Source organism: Grus americana, chromosome 4 (genome assembly GCF_028858705.1).
Source record: "Grus americana isolate bGruAme1 chromosome 4, bGruAme1.mat, whole genome shotgun sequence".
NCBI classification, from domain to species: Eukaryota; Metazoa; Chordata; class Aves; order Gruiformes; family Gruidae; genus Grus; species Grus americana.
This window is the reverse complement of record NC_072855.1, coordinates 30,991,735-31,009,211: the sequence shown is the minus strand read 5'-3', so window position 1 is coordinate 31,009,211 and position 17,477 is coordinate 30,991,735. Positions and strand designations below refer to the sequence as shown.

The 17,477-nt window shown below is 42.9% G+C and overlaps 2 protein-coding genes across 2 annotated transcripts in view; one reads left to right on the top strand and one right to left on the bottom strand.

The window, feature by feature from the left end:
* Nucleotides 1-1,142: 1,142 nt before the first annotated feature.
* Nucleotides 1,143-11,022, bottom strand: LOC129205549 (multifunctional protein ADE2). Its single transcript, XM_054823185.1, has 9 exons — nucleotides 10,770-11,022; nucleotides 9,749-9,946; nucleotides 6,909-7,087; nucleotides 6,034-6,213; nucleotides 5,830-5,943; nucleotides 4,457-4,540; nucleotides 4,179-4,359; nucleotides 3,088-3,246; nucleotides 1,143-2,380 (listed from the first exon to the last, which is right to left on the bottom strand). The coding sequence occupies exons 1-9, from the start codon at nucleotides 10,786-10,788 to the stop codon at nucleotides 2,214-2,216; spliced, it is 1,281 nt and encodes a 426-aa protein (XP_054679160.1). The 5' UTR covers nucleotides 10,789-11,022; the 3' UTR covers nucleotides 1,143-2,213.
* A 243-nt stretch (nucleotides 11,023-11,265) lies between these two features.
* Nucleotides 11,266-17,477, top strand: part of PPAT (phosphoribosyl pyrophosphate amidotransferase) — a 48,001-nt gene continuing 41,789 nt past the window's right edge. Inside the window, exon 1 of the mRNA XM_054823184.1 lies at nucleotides 11,266-11,559. Coding sequence (XP_054679159.1) covers nucleotides 11,432-11,559 — 128 coding nt within the window. The 5' untranslated portion in view covers nucleotides 11,266-11,431. The remainder of the gene's footprint in view (nucleotides 11,560-17,477) is intronic.

Here is a 17,477-nt window from a genome sequence, read left to right as displayed (position 1 = left end):
CCATCTCTATGGCAACTAAAGCACTCAGCATGCTCATGCCCAACATAAATTGGCACAAATTTACAACTGAAGTTAGTATAATCAGGGTGCAAGTAATTTGAGAAAAGTAACTTGAGACAGTACAGGATATTCCAGGAGTAGCACTCAAACCATTGTCTCTTAGCAATTTTTATTGCACGGGGGGAGACTGTACAGAGACAGCAACACAATACAGCAACACGGGTGGAAAGACAGAGACAAATGGCTGGCTGCAGTTGTCTGGCTCACCATGGTGCTAGGGTAGTCAGGTGACTAACAGGCTCATCAGGTTGATTACCCGTCAGTCAGAGCTAACACTCAGTGCAGTGTTGGGTAGGGAGGGGAAGAATAGGAAATGACACCTTCACATCTTGTGTAACTGCACCCTCAGGTTATGTATTGTTACGCAGCTGAGCTAGCAGGCTGCTACCACCAGGAGAAAGAAGTGCTGCACTGGCTTTTATAGGTGTTGGCTCTGGTTCTTGTCTGATTACAAGCTAAGATGATTCAATTCACTCACCCAAGCAAACAGGGAGCATGCACTTTTTCACCCATTAATTTCTCTGCTAGTTGAAGTTAATACCACTATCCTGTTCAGAGCTAGCTGACAGTATGCTTTCAGCTATGCTAGCATAAGTACAGCCTGGGTAAATAGTTTGCTTGCTACAAAACACCGTCTTAAAAGTGAAGAACTTACTTAATGTCAGTGCTTCCACAGAGATGGTATGCCACCAAAGAATTTCAACCTCTTTGTCATCACTAGCCCTCACTCTTATTGAGGTTTCATTTAGAAATTCATTAGAAAAGCAACAACCCTCAAGACTAAGAAAAGAGTTCTAGTTATTTTGCTTTAGAGTAAGCTTTGACCAATTAAAAGACCCCTGCACTTAACTCCAGAAGACTAAACTTCTTAGAGCTCTTCTATACAGCTTCCTCCTGTTAACAGTGAGACACTGTAGTAGTAAGAGTACCTTCCAAAAGACTGTCACCAAATACCATTCTATGCAGGTTTTGGTACATAAGCTTTTTACGAGATTATTACCTAACTTAAGGTCCTGAAGTTATGTACCACAGCTGATGGCTAGTTTTTGAGTGTACTTATTCAGTAAATGTCCATGAAGAAGTTTTGAATTCAATAGTTTATTTGTAATTGTAAAAGCATAAGTGTTACATACATTGAGTAATTGCATATCTGTTAGAATCGTACCTACTCAGAAGACTGGTGTGTGCAAAGACAAGACAATCATGCTCAGATTTCCCCCCAGTAGGTTGTTGCTTTACGATTTATTCCCCCTCAGTTCAGTAAAATTTCCATAGAAACAGGGTGAAGAAATACAGATACATATATTAGCTGCTGAAGCGTATGAAGACAATTTGACAACATCACATAGACCCTTTAGAACTACTAAAGGTAGAGATCTGCCTAGTATTTAAAAAGGCAAAAACTGGACTAGGCAAAAGTTCCAGCAAACACAAGAAGCCTAGTTACAGTTCCCTTAAACCATTTGTATTTATAGCTTGTTACAAACAAGAGAATTGGTGTCAGTTTTATCACGTCATTCCGGAAGGTGTCAGTGGGGTATGTATACACACACACACACACATTAAAAACCCAACCTACATGTATGTATATACATTTTTTAAATAAGGCAAGTATTTATTTCAGGCTCTTAAAACATTTTTCCAGCCCCTTTTCCTATTAATACAGCATATGTTGCCATTTTATTGCTAAAGAAAGCATACCATCTTTGCAAGCAGAACAGCATCAGCACTGGCTTTAGTTAGCAGTCCGGTTGAGTTAGTAAGATTCAAGACATACGTTATTACTATGGCAGAAAGTTACTGTTACAGAAATAAAGAAGACTAATTGAATTCTATTTAGATTGCACCAAACCATCCTCTTGACATAGGCTGTAGTTAACAGTTTACAATAAAAAGCAGAACAGCACCATTTTGGAGCAACAGAGAGAGATACCTAAAATACTACTTCCCCATCTTTTAACAAGTTGTTTATATTAAAAAAATACACAAGGGAAGGATAAGGACACAACAGACTTCATCTGCTGCTCTAACAATGCTTTCTTCTGTAAGAAAGGATGCAGGACTTTGAGCTCATTCAAATGTAAATTCTAATATGACTGAATAAGCACGCCATTATCTTTGCATAACTAATAGAAGTTACTTGTTAGTATGACTTACAAGGTGCACTCTCGAAGCTTTTTGTCAGCCTGCTTCAAGGAGATCCAGGTGTTTAACATGTTTGATCGCAGTTTGGCCCACACCAAATGGTTGTTTAACCCAAATATCTGGGCAGCAAACTGGGCAGCTCCTTCAGGTGACAGAGTAGTAGGACAGCCAAGACCTGCAGAGGAGAGAGTACCACTTACTAAAGCATAGTTTATAGTCATACAAAACACTGCCTCTGCAGAACAATTTATGATGATGTTTGTTTCAGTCTCCAGGAACCACATGATCTAGTTTTAAAGCTACTGAAGTGGCATGTGTTCCACTACTTCAAACATCACTGCTTCATGGCATTTTAAACCAAAAGCCAATGTACCAAATGGCTCTCCTTATGCAGAGGTAACAGACTTCTGGGCCTCCTAGTTGCCAAGCATCCATTCAAGTCACTAACAAAGGTAAAAAAATCATACAGGTAGCAATGCCCTGAAATAAGAGAGTTAAGCTCTTAACTACACTGATTGTGGAGAAATATTTTTTGATCCTTGATCACATGTAAAATGCAACTCTAACTGTGAACAGAATTCAGTTATTTAAATCCTCATTAATACTAATTCCAAACTGGAGTGTTTAGCAAAGATAAGCCAAGGTTTATATATTTTGAAAGATATTTATTCTGATGTAATCTTTGCTCTGTTTATTGGGCTTTTTACCATCAAAAAAAAAATCAAGGACTGTATGCAAGATATTTTTAAGACTTTCTTCAGTACTGATCCAGCTGCTTTTCCAGTGTTTTGCCATGTGTTTTTGTATACGTGTGTACACTAGAACAACAACAAGAGAATAGAGCTAGGTCAGTACAAGAGTGTAGGTTGAAGATCATCTTACCACTGGGTAGTCTGAGAGAGGACCACACATCCTGAGTGCCCCAGTCAGCTGAGAGTGGGGGACAGTTGACAACTGGGTAAGCAGTGTTACCAGACATCACTGGCCCCAAACCATTGCTTCTGCCAGCTACTGCAACAAATACTGTTGAGATTCCATCTCCTGGGGGAAGAAGACATTCAGAAATAAGCAGTCCACCTTGTTCTCTACCACTTGCTTTTCTGGGAACTTTCTCCAAGTCCACAATTCTGTTTGCAACTATTTTGTCAATTCTATTACATAGCACTAGAATTTTGTGTCTAACTTCCACCTTCATAGAAATAACCTCTAAATCTTGCAGCCTTCTAAATCCCAGCTGCTGTTTGGCACAACTGAAGTTAGCATGTCTTACTCCGCCTCTGAGGGGAAGTCTCAGCATCAGAGGAATAGATGCTGCTTAGCTTTGTAGAGAACGTAGCCATTAAACCTCTGGCATCCTTAAGCAGTCCTCTCCTCAAATCTTTTCCCCTGTAGAAAGTATGCTCCCACAAAAATAAATGTTTCTCTCTCTCCTCTGCTAGGCTATAAACACTTTTGAAGAGATGTCAAGTTTTCTTGATAAAGACAATTTAAATTAAGTATCTTTTTCTCATGGCATCTAAAATAACAAGCAAGAATATTTTTGTGAAACAGGCAGGAAAACACGATGGGAGCAACATCTGCCTTGTAAGTAACACATAAGAATATTCAGTCAGCTAGAGAAACTATCATTCCTCCTTGTTTCAGAAGGGCCAGCATCCCCAGCAAGATGCTACAGTAAGTGTATTAACATGATCAAGGCTTGGGGAAAGTAATTCTGGTTGTGGGACAAAGCAGAGGTTAGACTGAGTAATGGAAGTTGAGGCTGGGCAGCAGAACAATACATTACTCTCTCTAATAGCTTAGTGCAGTCTATACCCTGTCATTATGTAATTAGCAAGTGTAGAACAGCATTGCAACAGCTTGGTGTTCTGTTCAACAAAAAAATGGAAAAACCCCAAACAAATCCTTAAGTTGCCAAGTCATTCTTGAACATGATACTTTTCAATCCACATCAGTAGTTCTTTGACATTTACCTTCATATTCTGCTTTGATCCTCAGGGTTTCATCTGGCCCTTTGTGAGCAGAGGTCACTCTTAACTCACAAGGAATTCCAAAGGTTGCACATGCCTTTTTTATTTTTTCACAGTGACTGAGGTCAGAAGGAGATCCCATCAACACCACAACTCTACCTTGGCTCTTTGTTTTCAGAAGCAACTAGGGAAAGAGTGGAGTGAGAGAAAGTAAAGCAGTCAACAGGATTGAAGACATGCAGTTATCAAAGTCTAGATATGCATTCATAAAAACCAGGTACCTCCACTCTTTCTGCAACCCATTCAAAGTTTCTCTTAACCATCTGCAGTGCTTCAGGAGTCACTTCTTTCAGGTCCCGGTAGGACTGAAAAGAGGAAGAAAAATAAATACCTTTTACCCAAAACACATTAGCTTCAAAGCATTTATTTTGCTACTACAATTGATAAGAACACCCCAACTGAAATATTTATGCAGTTTCTAACCATTCCACAGGAAAGAGAATAGAAATTAGTACAGATACAGGAGAAAGTGGATATGGAAGCAAGAAAGAGCTATTTAATGAAGAACCATCTCAGTAGGTGTAAACAACCTTCTACACTACAATTCATGGCCATGCGCAACATGAAAGGCATTTAGCCACAAGAGTATCAAGGTTTTGGAAGCTTCCCAAAGGGTAAATTTAAGGGAAGGCATACAGCTTTTTTAAAATTGGATTTGTAATGACATGATTGCCTGCAGTAGCACTGCACTAGCCAACCTAGGTTCTGCATGATGTTATTATGTACCTTATTTTAGGGAGATGAGACAAAGCACTGTTAGAGCAATTCACTCAAGCATGCTACTACAGAATTCAGTTAAAGTAAATAATAGAGCAATTCTGTTTCCTAATTTAAAAGTAATACCCCTCCTCCCACACATACACGCTTTGAAATCTTCCCCTGTGTGTCATAGGGTCTGTGTTCCTAGTCTCGACAACTGTCACAGAAGCTCCGTGACAGCCGCATTCCCAAACCGGTTCTTTCATAACTACTTACCTGGTAATTCAGAGATATTTGACAAGTGTAATTGCTACAAGTTTAAATATAGGACAAGTTTTATTTCAAATTTATGTTTGCAGGCCTCATGTGGACATAGTCTGTTAGTAACACTTAGAGACAAGTTAAGCTTCAATTCAAGCTTAACCACAATAATGAAGAAAATCATCCTCCCTGCAGATCCATCTTATGTATGGCCAGATCTCTACTAGTAGAGGCTACCATTCTGAATAAACAGAGAAACTTGGAGGTAGACCTGTTATCTAAAGCTTCTATTCTTCTTACTGATTTATTGTCCAACTATGTTATTATCTGCACACCAAGTCAGAAAAATCTTATTACCCCTGGAAGCTCCATGTTTCATTGCAATAGCTTCAGTCAACAGTGCTGTTGGGTATTCCTATTGAAGATACACAGGCACAGGATTTTTTTTCTACCAATAACCAGATAGTTAACTATTTAATGAGAACAGGATTGGGCATTAGGTATCCTATGGGCTACTCTGTAATAAGATAAGACTATCTAGAAAAAGCCACTCTGAAACCAGATGTTTAACCATAGGGTTTGCTTTTTTCATTCTCCTTCCCAGCTGACTTAAAAGGTAAAGATTAAAACCTACCTGTTTGTCCTTCTGCTGGCTTCTGTCTCCTGACGGCCAGAGTCTCCATGAATCATTATCAATAACATCAGCAAGAACAATTTCTTTTGTCAGAATATTAACACCAAATTCAATCTAAAAAGACAGTAAGAATCCTATTTTAGGAACTATACAGTGATATATTTCCTGTGAGAACCAGGGTCATGAGAAAGCACATTTTTATACCTTCAGGTCTACTAGAGTGCAGTTTTGGGGCTGCCATGATTTTTCCAGGATCTCAAAAATAGCTTGGGTGGAACGAGCCATAATATCCACTTCAGTCTGGCCAATAGTAAGTCCAGCAAAACAGAATTTTGCTTCAATTAGCTGCTCCTCAGACCATTGTGGATCATTATTAGCATCATCCTGTTAAGAAAAATTACATGATGTATATGTTCTGGTTAAGCTTGCTATAAGAGGAAAATAACCATTAGCAGATAATACTAGGTTTTGTTTGTTTTTCAAAAACAAATACAGGCTGCAAACTAGTATTTTGTGATTAGCATAAAAAAAGTGACAGCAACATTGAAAACACTTGCTGTAACACCTGAACATCTTTAAAAACCACTTTAAAAGTTTGGACAGTGCACCAAGAGTCACAGGGTACAAAACCCACTTTAGGTCAGTTCACAAGACACTTCTTTCAGCATGCATTCCCAAAGAAATTCAGAAACCTAACTGACTAGCTAGCTACTTAACCTCAGTGTGCAAGTACTGTTTATTTTAATTTCTTCAAATATATCAACACATCTGTTTAAACTGATGCATTAGACTTATGCCTAAAAAAGTCCTTATAAGAAAAACCATTTTCCTACTTTATATACAGTTTGGCTTGTTATTCTTTGATGGCCGTGTAAGCCAGTATTACATTATATGCACTTTAGACAAAACAGCTGTTGGACAAGAATGCCAGAAAACATTAGGATAGCAAAAGTAGCAATACTAAGAGGACTGGTCAGCCACTAGTGCTACTTGCTTTATTTGTCAGCATTTTTAAAGGAGATAAACAGAGCTAGAACTCTGTATTAAGTTCAATTAACATCACAGTAAAGGAAACTTACCTTGTAAAACATCTCAATTTTGGGTGGGTAAAACTTATATCCTTCTTTGACACCAGGGTTTCTTTTGAGGAAGGAGCCAGTAGCAATTCTTCTGCACACCCATTCAATTGGGATCATTTCACAGTGAGCTGCTATGAATGCTGTGTCACTCTGTTTCCTGACAAAAGCTGTTTTGATTCCTAAATATAAAGATGGCAGCTTAGTTCTATTACTAGGCACACTCCACAGTTGAAGTGAGTCACAATCGTCTTTAAGTACAACTGAATCTTGTTCTTCTCTGGACTTAAGGGACACGTTGAATTTCTTCAAGGTATTTTAAGCCCCCTTTTGCCTTGCAGAAGGCCATCACTGCTGTTATCTTCCACAAGTCATTACCCTTGCTAAGTTTATCATACAATGCTTGCTTGTAGCTCAGAACCTTATGCTCTGGTCAGAAATCCTATTCTTGCAAATAATTTTGTTCACAGACCTTTTTAAAAATCCATCCCTCACAATTGTTTGTTTTTAAGCAAAAAAGTTAGCAGCAACCAAGTACCCAACCATGCTCCCTGGTGGAAGATCCATCATACATGGAACAGTAATAGGAGGCTTTCAGAGTTAGGTGAAGGCAGCAAAATATAGAAGCATGGTAGTGTTTGCTAATTTGTTTAATAAAGGAGAAAGGGGCAGGAAAGAGAATGACTTAGTCCTCCCTTCCATTACAAACTAGCATTTATTTAGGGCACTACAGCATAGTGATTTGTTGGGCAAGAGACATTAAGACTCAGAAGCACATGCACACATACAAACCTGCTGCAGCAAGTCAACCTTCTTACGTAATTCTAAGATGACCTCATATTAAACAGGGACAGTCAACACATGCAGACAGCCACTGCAAGTGCAAAATAGCTCTTTTTTCATTTTCCTCTTGAGGAAAGTCCCACCTTTCTCCCGCCAGGGCGAGACAACTGCCAAACTGCATCCAGTCAAACCAAGAAGTAGCTCTATACCATTCTACTTCCAGAGCCATAGAGGAAGAATTAAAGCCTTAAAATATAGTATTAACATGGGCTCTTCAGATTTTATTGCATTGCCCTCAAGGGCAGAATGATTTAAACAATCGACTGCATATTAAGTCACTTCTATCCAGGCATTAAGGCCCCTGAATGGTTTACTACTACATTTTTTATCTGTGCGGATGAGTGCTTTAGAAGGGCTGACATTAGCTCTATTATACAAGAGAGAGAAACTTTAACAGAACTTCGTAAATCATCACCTTTGAAAGATCAGGTTAAGAAGAGTTGCGCAAAGCAAACAAACAACTTCTACAGTAAGGCATTCATGTTATCTACAATTTGTGCCAGTTAAATAACGAATCTGGAGAAGAGCCCTGAAAGTTCTTTTGTTGCTTTAAAATGCAGCTGCAGTTAATTCTGCGTATTTTTCCAGAGCATCTGAAGTTATTGAGTACAAGCCATTTAAGGATCTTTGAGATGTCTACAGCATGGCTTCTTCACATTTAAAATTCCTACCTGTATGATATTTAGTATTTTGATTGTTAGCTTAACTATTGCCCATTTAAGAATTTGACAGAACATCTAATAAATTGTTCCTAAATGAAAACTAGTAGTTTTAAATCAACCGCAAATATAATCAGGAAGACCTTGGAGGCTATTGTGCATACAATAGGCTTCCCAAGAAAGCCGGTGACTGAGGATTATTATGCTGAATGACTATCACACTTTCTTCTTTTCCCACTGATCCATTTGCAAAGCATCTTTATCGTGTCGGTCCATATTTTAAGAACTACTTGCACAGAAATATAGGTAGATACAGCTCTACAGAAACCACCTTTCTCTTCCCCACATATGAAACATTTACTTTTGAAGACACTTAATTTTGAAGATTTTACTGTTTCACCAAGATTTATTACTAAAAATTGTATTATCTACTATAAAGCGTAGAGTAACTGGTACTCAGCTGCGACTCGAAGAAGTCTTTGTGCGAGTGCTTCAAAGGGGACCGAGCGTGCAGCTATGAAGAGTCACAACCAAGTTTACTGGTGCCTGTATTATAGTACTGTTAGCAGACCCAGGTTAGAAACCCACCAGCTCAAATTCCTCTTTGCAAGTTGCAAACTTCTCAAAAACACTTCAAAATGCTTTCTCAAAGCAGATACTGGCTTAATTTTTGGAAGTGTGGTGCAAAATTTACTTGAGCAACTCAAATTTTTAGTCTCTTAAAGTAAACATTAAGTTGTCAATACATTCAATACAGACTGATATATGCATTTGTGATCGAGTCCTCTTAAGTGTTTAAATACAAAGCATACAGAAACTTTACAATGATATAGTACACACAACTGAGAGGGGAAAAGAAAAAAAAAACCACCACATATGAAAGGGTACTCCAATTTTATCTTTTAACATTCATCCACAAATTTCACACAGCCTAGACATAGCCTGGTAGTGCCACTAGCTAGCGGTGACTTCTGTGCAGGCAGATGTAGTAAGACAGGCAAGATGCATCCAGTCCAGTATTACAGGCAAGGGGGCGTGGGGTAGGGAAGAACTGACAAAAGTAGAGGCGAGGATTAGAGGTGTGTCCAAACAAGCAGGAAGAACTATTGCAGCGTTATCTGTGATTAGATTACTTTAGATAGTCTCATGTTCCAAATAAACACATCGCCCACCCAGCTTTGTAGTACCAGAGGAAACGTGTAACTAAAAAACTGATAGAAAAGATACTCAAAAAACCCTCATCAGGGCCTCAAGGCAGGATAAATAAATACATAGAAACAATACTGTTTTGTAACAATATCTGTAACACAGAGGCATGTATTCTACCTTTTAAATACTTACCAGCTTCTTGAAGCAACTGGAACACACAGCTAGTTGTGGTATTGGAAATGGCAGCCTTGCCTTCCATTCGGTCCTTCCTGGCTGCGTTTCCCGCTGTTATTTGGTCTTTTGATTGCATGAGAACACATCCTGGGATATCCGGCAGCTCGTATACTTCTTTTGTTTTACCTTCATTAACTTTTTTACCAAGTTTCAGGTCTAGAGAAAGAAAAAAAAAAAAAAAACAGTTTTAGATTTAAAGAAATTCTTTACTTCTGCATGTAAGCCCACCAAGTTCGCATACGTGCAAAGTGAGACCCAGCAGGACCCCACGTTGCAGTCAGTGACCAGGAAGAGCAGGCTAAGTTCCCACCTACTGGGCAATTTGGTCAGGTTTCCCTCCTAGCAGTGAGAGCGAAAGCAATCGCTCAAAACCCTGCCCACGCGACTCGGGCGCCACGAGGGACGCGCTAGTGGAAGGCGGGCAGCTCCTCGCTGGAGGCAGCGGAGCGCTCCCTCGGCCGCGCTCACCCACCCCCGCGGGATTTCACTCGCCGCCGGGGGTCGGGAGGTACCGCCTGAGGCGGTGCCGGTAGAAGCCGCGTCGCTTTTACCGATAGTTTTTAAACTTGGGGACAAACCCGACGCTCACAAAACCGAACGGCGCGGGTCGGCAGCGGCAGCCGCCCGCGGCAACCTCAGCCCGGAGCGGGTGAGGCGTGAAGCTTCGGCTCGAAGCGTTCGCCTGCCCCTCCTGCGAGACGGGGGGCGAGCCCTGACCCCCTCAGGCTGGGACGCGGCCACCCATTAAATAAATAAATAAATAAAAAAAAAAACTTCGCAGGGAAAAAGTTCACTTCCAAGCACCTACACCCCGAGCACGGCTGAGCGGGCACTGGCCCCTCGGGAGCGGCACCCCTCGATCCAAACACACCCCACACCTCCCCCCTCGACCGTTACCGACCCCCCATGGCGCTCAACGGCCGCGGCCCCCTCCAGGTTGCCCTGCTGGAGGGGTGGGGGGCACGGAGCCGGCAGTTACCTGATGCTGCAGGGGCCATGGCTATGGCGGCGGAAGCGGGAGCAGGCACCTAAGGCACAGAAGAGAAGCTCAGCACACGCCGCCGAGTCCCGCCGCCGGGGTAAGAAGGGGCCGGCGGAAGGGGCGGGCGGGCAGGCGGCACAGCGGGCAGCGGCGCCGCCCGCCAATCACCGCCCAACGCGGCGGGGACGGTGCGGGCCCCTCTCAGCTCCGTCAAGACCCCCCAGGCGAACCCCGGCCGCCCCCTTCCCCCTCTCCCCCACCCCGTGCAAACATGGCCCCGGCCCATTTCCCGGCCAATGCCGGCGCTGCGCCGCGCCCGGCCCCCGACTCCCCGCGTCCCCCACCCCCCTGGCAAACATCCTCCCGGCCTGTTGCGCCCCGCGGGGGCAGCGGGTCCGGGGTCGCGGGCCTGGCTGGAAGCGGAGGAGGGGGCGGGGAAGGGACAGGCGAGGCGGCCGTGTGGGGGCCGGGGGGGCGCCCCCGGGGGCGCCCCCCCGTATGTAAATGAGGGAGGCCGCGCCGGCAGGCTACCGGCGGCCCCGCGCGGCGCGGCGCTGTTGGCTGCGCGCGGCGCCGACAGGAGCGCGCGGGAGCAGCCACAGCCGGGCCGGGGCCGCCCGCTGGGGCCGCGCCGCCCGCCTCCACGTGCCGCCCGCGCCATGGAACTGGAGGAGCTGGGCATCCGGGAGGAGTGCGGCGTGTTCGGCTGCATCGCCTCCGGCGTGTGGCCCACGGAGCTGGACGTGCCCCATGTGATCACGCTGGGGCTGGTGGGGCTGCAGCACAGGTAAGGGGGCGGGGGAGGGGGCACGAGGGTCGGGATCGGGCTGGATGGGGCCACCGTCCGAAAACGGCGTCTCCGTGGCGGGCCGGGCCCGGGCCGTGGCGGCTGCCCCGGAGGTGATTGGGGCCCCGCGCCAACACGTGCAGCCGGGAGGGCCCCGGGGCGCCGTGAGAAAGAGCGGGCCGGGAGGGGAGCGGCGCGGCCGGGGGCCTGCCCGCTCCGGAGCGTCCCGTCCCTTCCTCCCTCTCCGCGTCGCCGGGGGAGACCCGGCAGCATCCCGGTGGCGAAGCGCAAGGAACGCCTCGTCGCCTCCCGCCCAGCCGGGCCGGCCCCGCGAAGGAGCAGCTCTCGGACGTTGTTTTGGACCTCAGCTGCGATCTCGCTTAAGTCGCATCCGCCCCTGCTGCCGGCCGCCACCCGGAGGCCGCGCCGCCTGCCCGGGCGTGCGCACGTCCCGCGCTGCCCGGGGGCCTCCGCGCGGGGAGCCCGCGGCTGTCGCGCCCGTCGCCCCGTCCCGGGCACCGGGCCACGCCGCGGCGGTGTCACACGGGCGCTGACCGCCTGCCGGCGTCGCCGCGAGCCCTGGCCGTCATTCACAGCGTTACTCGAGACGCTTACGTTAAAGTGGGATTCACCCAGATCGAGGCTACCGAAACGGACTGGTTCTTAAGCATTTTTAGGCTCCTACTAGACGCAGTTGTCGAGATTCATCACCATGATATAATAAAACTAATCTTCTACCTGACACGTCTGTGGCGATGCAAAACAGACTAGATTCACTGTGCTTCCCGTGGATGCGCAGCTGCGAAATGAAGTTTGAGTCCTGCTTCTGTTTGGTATTCAGAGTAATAATGTTACGCACGGACATAGGCTAATCACTTTCTCAGTGGTGCCGGAAAGGTGTATCCTCCTGTGGGAACACGTGCACAGCCACACACGCACGTGCTCGGTCTGTAGTAGGGGCTAGGCTTCTGTAGTACAAACAGCTATATACTATGCTTAACTTCCCTTTTGCAAAAAGTCGGCTAAATAATCGCATTCCTGACAGGCCGGGGAGGTGGGCTTCTCTAAGTACACATGCACTGAATAGATAACATGGTAAGTTCTTTGTAATTTTGAGGTCACAGACATATAAAGGTTGCTTTGAAGTTGCTTTGGACCAACAGTAGAAAATTGTTTACATTGAGATTTTCTATTTATTACAACTGAGCTTCGTATGCTTTTACGGGTAAAATGCCGCATCCCTACATGACTCATATACTAATAATTTTCTTTGGATTGCAGGTGTGTCATTCATAAACTTATATATATTTGCCAGTGCCCATCAAAAATGTTTTTATTGGGAGCGATAGAACTGCAGAATCCAAGGAATAAAGCCATGTAAACAGTAGTCTCATTTTAGGTTGCTCAGTTTTTCTGTGAAGAGGCCGGAAAAAATCTTACCTCATTTGTGCTTACACGGTTACACTGGTGGACCTGGAGTTTCTTAGTTGGAAATAAAATGACTGATGTATTTTCATCACTTTGCAGCTTACTATCTCAATTTTCATTGCAACCTTATTTCATGATTTTTCGGTACACTTTTTTTTTTTTTTTTTTCTGATGGGCACATGACAAGTATATTTGATTTCCATAAGCTCTTTAATATCAAATATCCCCTGTGGAGGACACACCTGTAGACAGTAATACTAATGTTGTGACTGAAACTTTAAGCAATTCACAACTACAGAATTACAGGAAGATAATATGCACTAAAGGCACATATGCACTACCTCTGATTCTGATCTTCTAGCAATAATTGTAAAAATAAAATTAAGGGATGCTTTCTTAGAGGCATAAACATTACTGCATCTGTAAAGTGAAACTTCTTTACTTTCACTGTAAAGTGAAACAGTCTGTTCAATTAGGTATACCTTTGCAAGCACCCAATAAAATTCTATTAAATAGCTGAGATGTTAATGTTCCCATTTCCTTCTTTAATGTTTCTCTCTAACCTCTTTGCATTTTTCCTACTCTGAGGTGTAGAAGAGGTGGCATCCCTCTCAGGAGGTAATAGGATAGCAGCTATTTTTCTTCTTTTTGGGTTGAAAACCAGAGTTAAGATTTAGCATTAATTGTATCAGTAAATTTCACTAAGCCCATTCTTTTAAAGTTAAAAACTAAGAAATGTCTCTTAACCGTATTCCTTTAAAAATAAGTAAATATGAGAGAGAGGTATGGTAAATATTAATGGGCAATCCCAATCAGACCTAAGTGACTAGCAGAAATTTGATTGGCCATTAGAAGACACAGTCCTTAGACCTCACCTTCAAATTAATAAGGATGCTTAGGTAATGATTACTGGTCTTAGATACTGCTAGGCATATTCTTTTATATGCAAATTAGTCCTGTGCAATAAATCAAATTACAGAATTTGGCCCTTAATTCATCTTACATTTTAAAAATCAGAATATTCAAGCATGGCGCTGTATCAAACTGTGTTTTCGAGACGAGTGATCCACAAACAAAAGGCAGCTGTTGGGAACATGTTATAATTTCTAATCTTCAAAATCTTATCTGTATACATAAAAATCCAGAATATTTTTTACACGCCAAAAAAAGATGCGGCATGAATTCTTTGTGCTTTATGTTCTGATAAAGCTGGTTGCAGCAATGTGAAGGACTTCGCTGTTTCTGATAAATGGCTTAAAATGAGTTGATAGTTTGCATTACAGTATTAAAAAGATACTATGGCACTGGAGACATTTACTTCAGTGAGGATGTTTGTAACTGAAAACTTGAAACTCTGTAGGCTGGATGAAGCCACCAAAATATTTAAGCATGTATTCAATGGCATGTGTTTGAGTGGTGCTCATTGTTACACTGAAGCCGTTCTGCATGAAAAACTGCTGTGTATTTGTAAGGGAGGTTCTGGAGCAGGCCCACAAATAGGCACATCATGAAAGATAAAAGATAGTCTTGGAATTTCACTATCTTGACATAAGCAACAACATGAAAAGCTTCTTTCTTTTTTTTTTTTTAATTAAAAAGCAGCTGCTAGATTGTTGAGGCTTAAATTTGCAGTCCTTTGTAGCAGAAGTTAGAACATGGCTTTTTATTGGCTTTTACTGTATAATGGTGAACTGTGAAGTAAAATGAAAATCAGTGTATTCCTACTTGCAGGCCAATCAAGGCCTTCCACACACTAAGAACATTGTACTAATTTAACTTGAGACCATTTTAAAGTGATTTTCATCCGTTTGTAACACATTTTACAGCTATGGTAGCAGTGAATTCTCATTACATTTGAAGCTTTAAAGCTGCTAAAGCTAACGCTGTTACTCTGGCTTCAACATTAACAAGGATTAAAAGTGGATGTTCTAAATCATCTTTACCATTTGTAAGCCAAGGAACAAAGTCACTGTAAAATCTACTGACAGCATGCCAAAATAAAGGACTTTCTTGGGGGTGGGGAGGGAGGAGGAGTACTTTGACTTACAAATCTGTTAAGCGTCATTTGAGTCCTTGACCAGGACAAAATTGCAAAGTTAATCTTGGAACAAGTGTTATTTCTGTTAACTTTTTGCAAAATTCCCTGGAAAATATTTTTGGCAGAAATACTGTGTACTGAAACCTGAGTGTGTCCAGCTTTGTACTACTTTTTGGAAAGGTCTTTAAAAGGCCTTTTCTGTGCAGGTGGAAGTCCTGTTAGGTCAGGGAATACTTCTTGTCCCAACTCAGCTGGGTCTGTGTATGGAATTTGTTATGCAAAAAGTAAATGGCGAGTGGAGGCTGGGCCAGCATGCTTTTTTGATACCTTCCCTGTTACTGTCCACTATTAAACCCCACACAACAGAACCCAAATAATCCCCCTTCCAAGTTAAGAATTTTTACTTCTCTTTCAATCTAGTAAAATTACTGGTTGCTTCCCATTAGCCATCCTTCCAAATATCTGCACTCAATATAGCATAATGAAAGTGTTTATCTCCTGTTTTATATACAACCTCTTGGCTACAAGATAGGTTTGTTTAAAAGGCTATTTAGCAAGCTGTCAGTATCCTGTCTTACACTGTGAGTCTTTCAGGCAAAAAGCTTGAAATTGCAATAGTATTTGCATGGTAATTTTCTGAGGAACAGAGATATGCTACAGGTAACAATCCTGGTAATTTGGTAGTTTAGATATTTACCTTTTTGTTTCATCTCAAGAACACATTATGAGTTCAGCAGATCTCCCATCCCCAGATGCAATAACTGCAGTGTTAAATGTTTTAATTGTCTAAATGCTGAGATGTTTGTTTAGCTAGTGATTGAGTCTATGTGCTCTTTTACCATATACCATACAGCTGGTACCTGCTGGTAAAACACTCCTGAGTACTTTCAGAGACACTTACTGAATGTGGATATAGTAACACTTTATCTTTTAATTCTATCTTGGTTTATGTTTATAGGCACAGAAGTGCTGCTAGGTCCTGACAGCCCAGTTTAATTTACAAGCCACAAAGCTTACTCCTGCAGGAAGAGAGGAGGAGCGAGACCCTGTTTTGCTGTGGCGAGCTGTTACATCCACTCGCTCGGTTGTTATACACAACTTTCTGCAGGGCTCAGGTTCCTGCATGCTCGTTTTCGGAAGGTGAAGATAAGCCAGATTTCCATTGTAGCCAAGTTCAAATCTCTTAGATGTACATCTCACAAAATGCAGTTTGGCCTGGGCTCTTACCTCTGGATGCAGAGTAACCAACGGGAATAAGATAATGTAAGGAGGAGTGGAAAAACGAGGAGAGAAGTGGTGCCAAAACGTATATACACAAGGACGTTTCAGAGATAGCCATTATGTTTATTATGGCCAACAGACTTTCCATTGCATTAACCTAGCCTTAGAGGTGGGGTGAGACTGTTCATTTTTCTTCACATTGACTGTGGTTAAGTCATCCATGTAGGCGTGATAGAGCTGTCCAGTAATTTTCACGGGATTGTTCTGTTGGCTTTTCTGCCCATACCTTAAATTTGAGCCTAATGCATGGAGGGAGGGTTGTATACAGCATGGGAGGTTCATGCTGGGTAGTTCAGTTCAAATAATCTGTCCTGGCTGCTCTTTCTGCCGTGTCTTACACTACTTTCCTTGAACTTAAAAAAAAAAAAAAAAACAGGGTTGTTTGGAGGGGCTTTTTATTAGGTTAGTTTTAATTGAAATCAGTTCTGTCAATTGGTTAACCACTTGGCCACATGAGTACTTGTGCCAACACCAAGGAGACCTTGCTGCAGGAGAAGGAACGAAAGGGAGAGTCTGGAGGGAGAGTCTTTTAAGCCCGACAGTGATGCTGATAGTGCTTGTGGATCCACCAACAATGCAAGCATTTCTGGTCCCTGAAGCTCATTCTCTAGGCGTGTGGCCCACATATAGTTTGGTCTACCAGGAAATAATCTAAATGGGGCATTCAAGAGGACTTTCCAGGGTAACAGCTCTATCAAAGAAGTGTAAAGTGACCCGTTCATCTCAGTGAATGAGTGTGCTTTAGAGAAGAATGGAACTTTTTAATCTAGGTCAGAGTGGTGATTTCTCCATTTATCTGCCACCCGTGAAAAATCTCAGTATTGACATTTGCAAACTGGAGAGGAGACAGATTTGCCTTCACAGTAATCTGAATGGCCCCCTGGTAATAGTGCAGGTATTTGAGGAGGGAGAAGAGCAAAGATCTCTAGTTTTTATAGATAATGCTCTTGCCATTATTAGTTAGTGTTGGTTTTGATTTTTAAGCTGGATCATTTTCATGATGTAATTTATATTGGTATTCCCAGTAGCAGTTACATGGAAACAACTTGGTCTGGCCTTTCTGCTAAAAAGGAACCATGTTGTGGACCTGTGTCTAAGAAAGCCTCTCCTCCCGAACCCTTGCAGTCCTAGGGTAGTGCTCTCGCACATAACCATTTAGCGTGTGTCAGAT

What these genes read in the sequence shown, in the direction of transcription:
- LOC129205549 (XM_054823185.1), bottom strand. An exon ending in AAATTGAGATGTTTTACAAG is followed by an intron (nt 6,214 to 6,908) that starts GTAAGTTTCCTT and finishes TTTTCTTAACAG; the next exon opens with GATGATGCTAATAATGATCC. An exon ending in GGGTTGCAGAAAGAGTGGAG is followed by an intron (nt 4,360 to 4,456) that starts GTACCTGGTTTT and finishes CTCTTTCCCTAG; the next exon opens with TTGCTTCTGAAAACAAAGAG.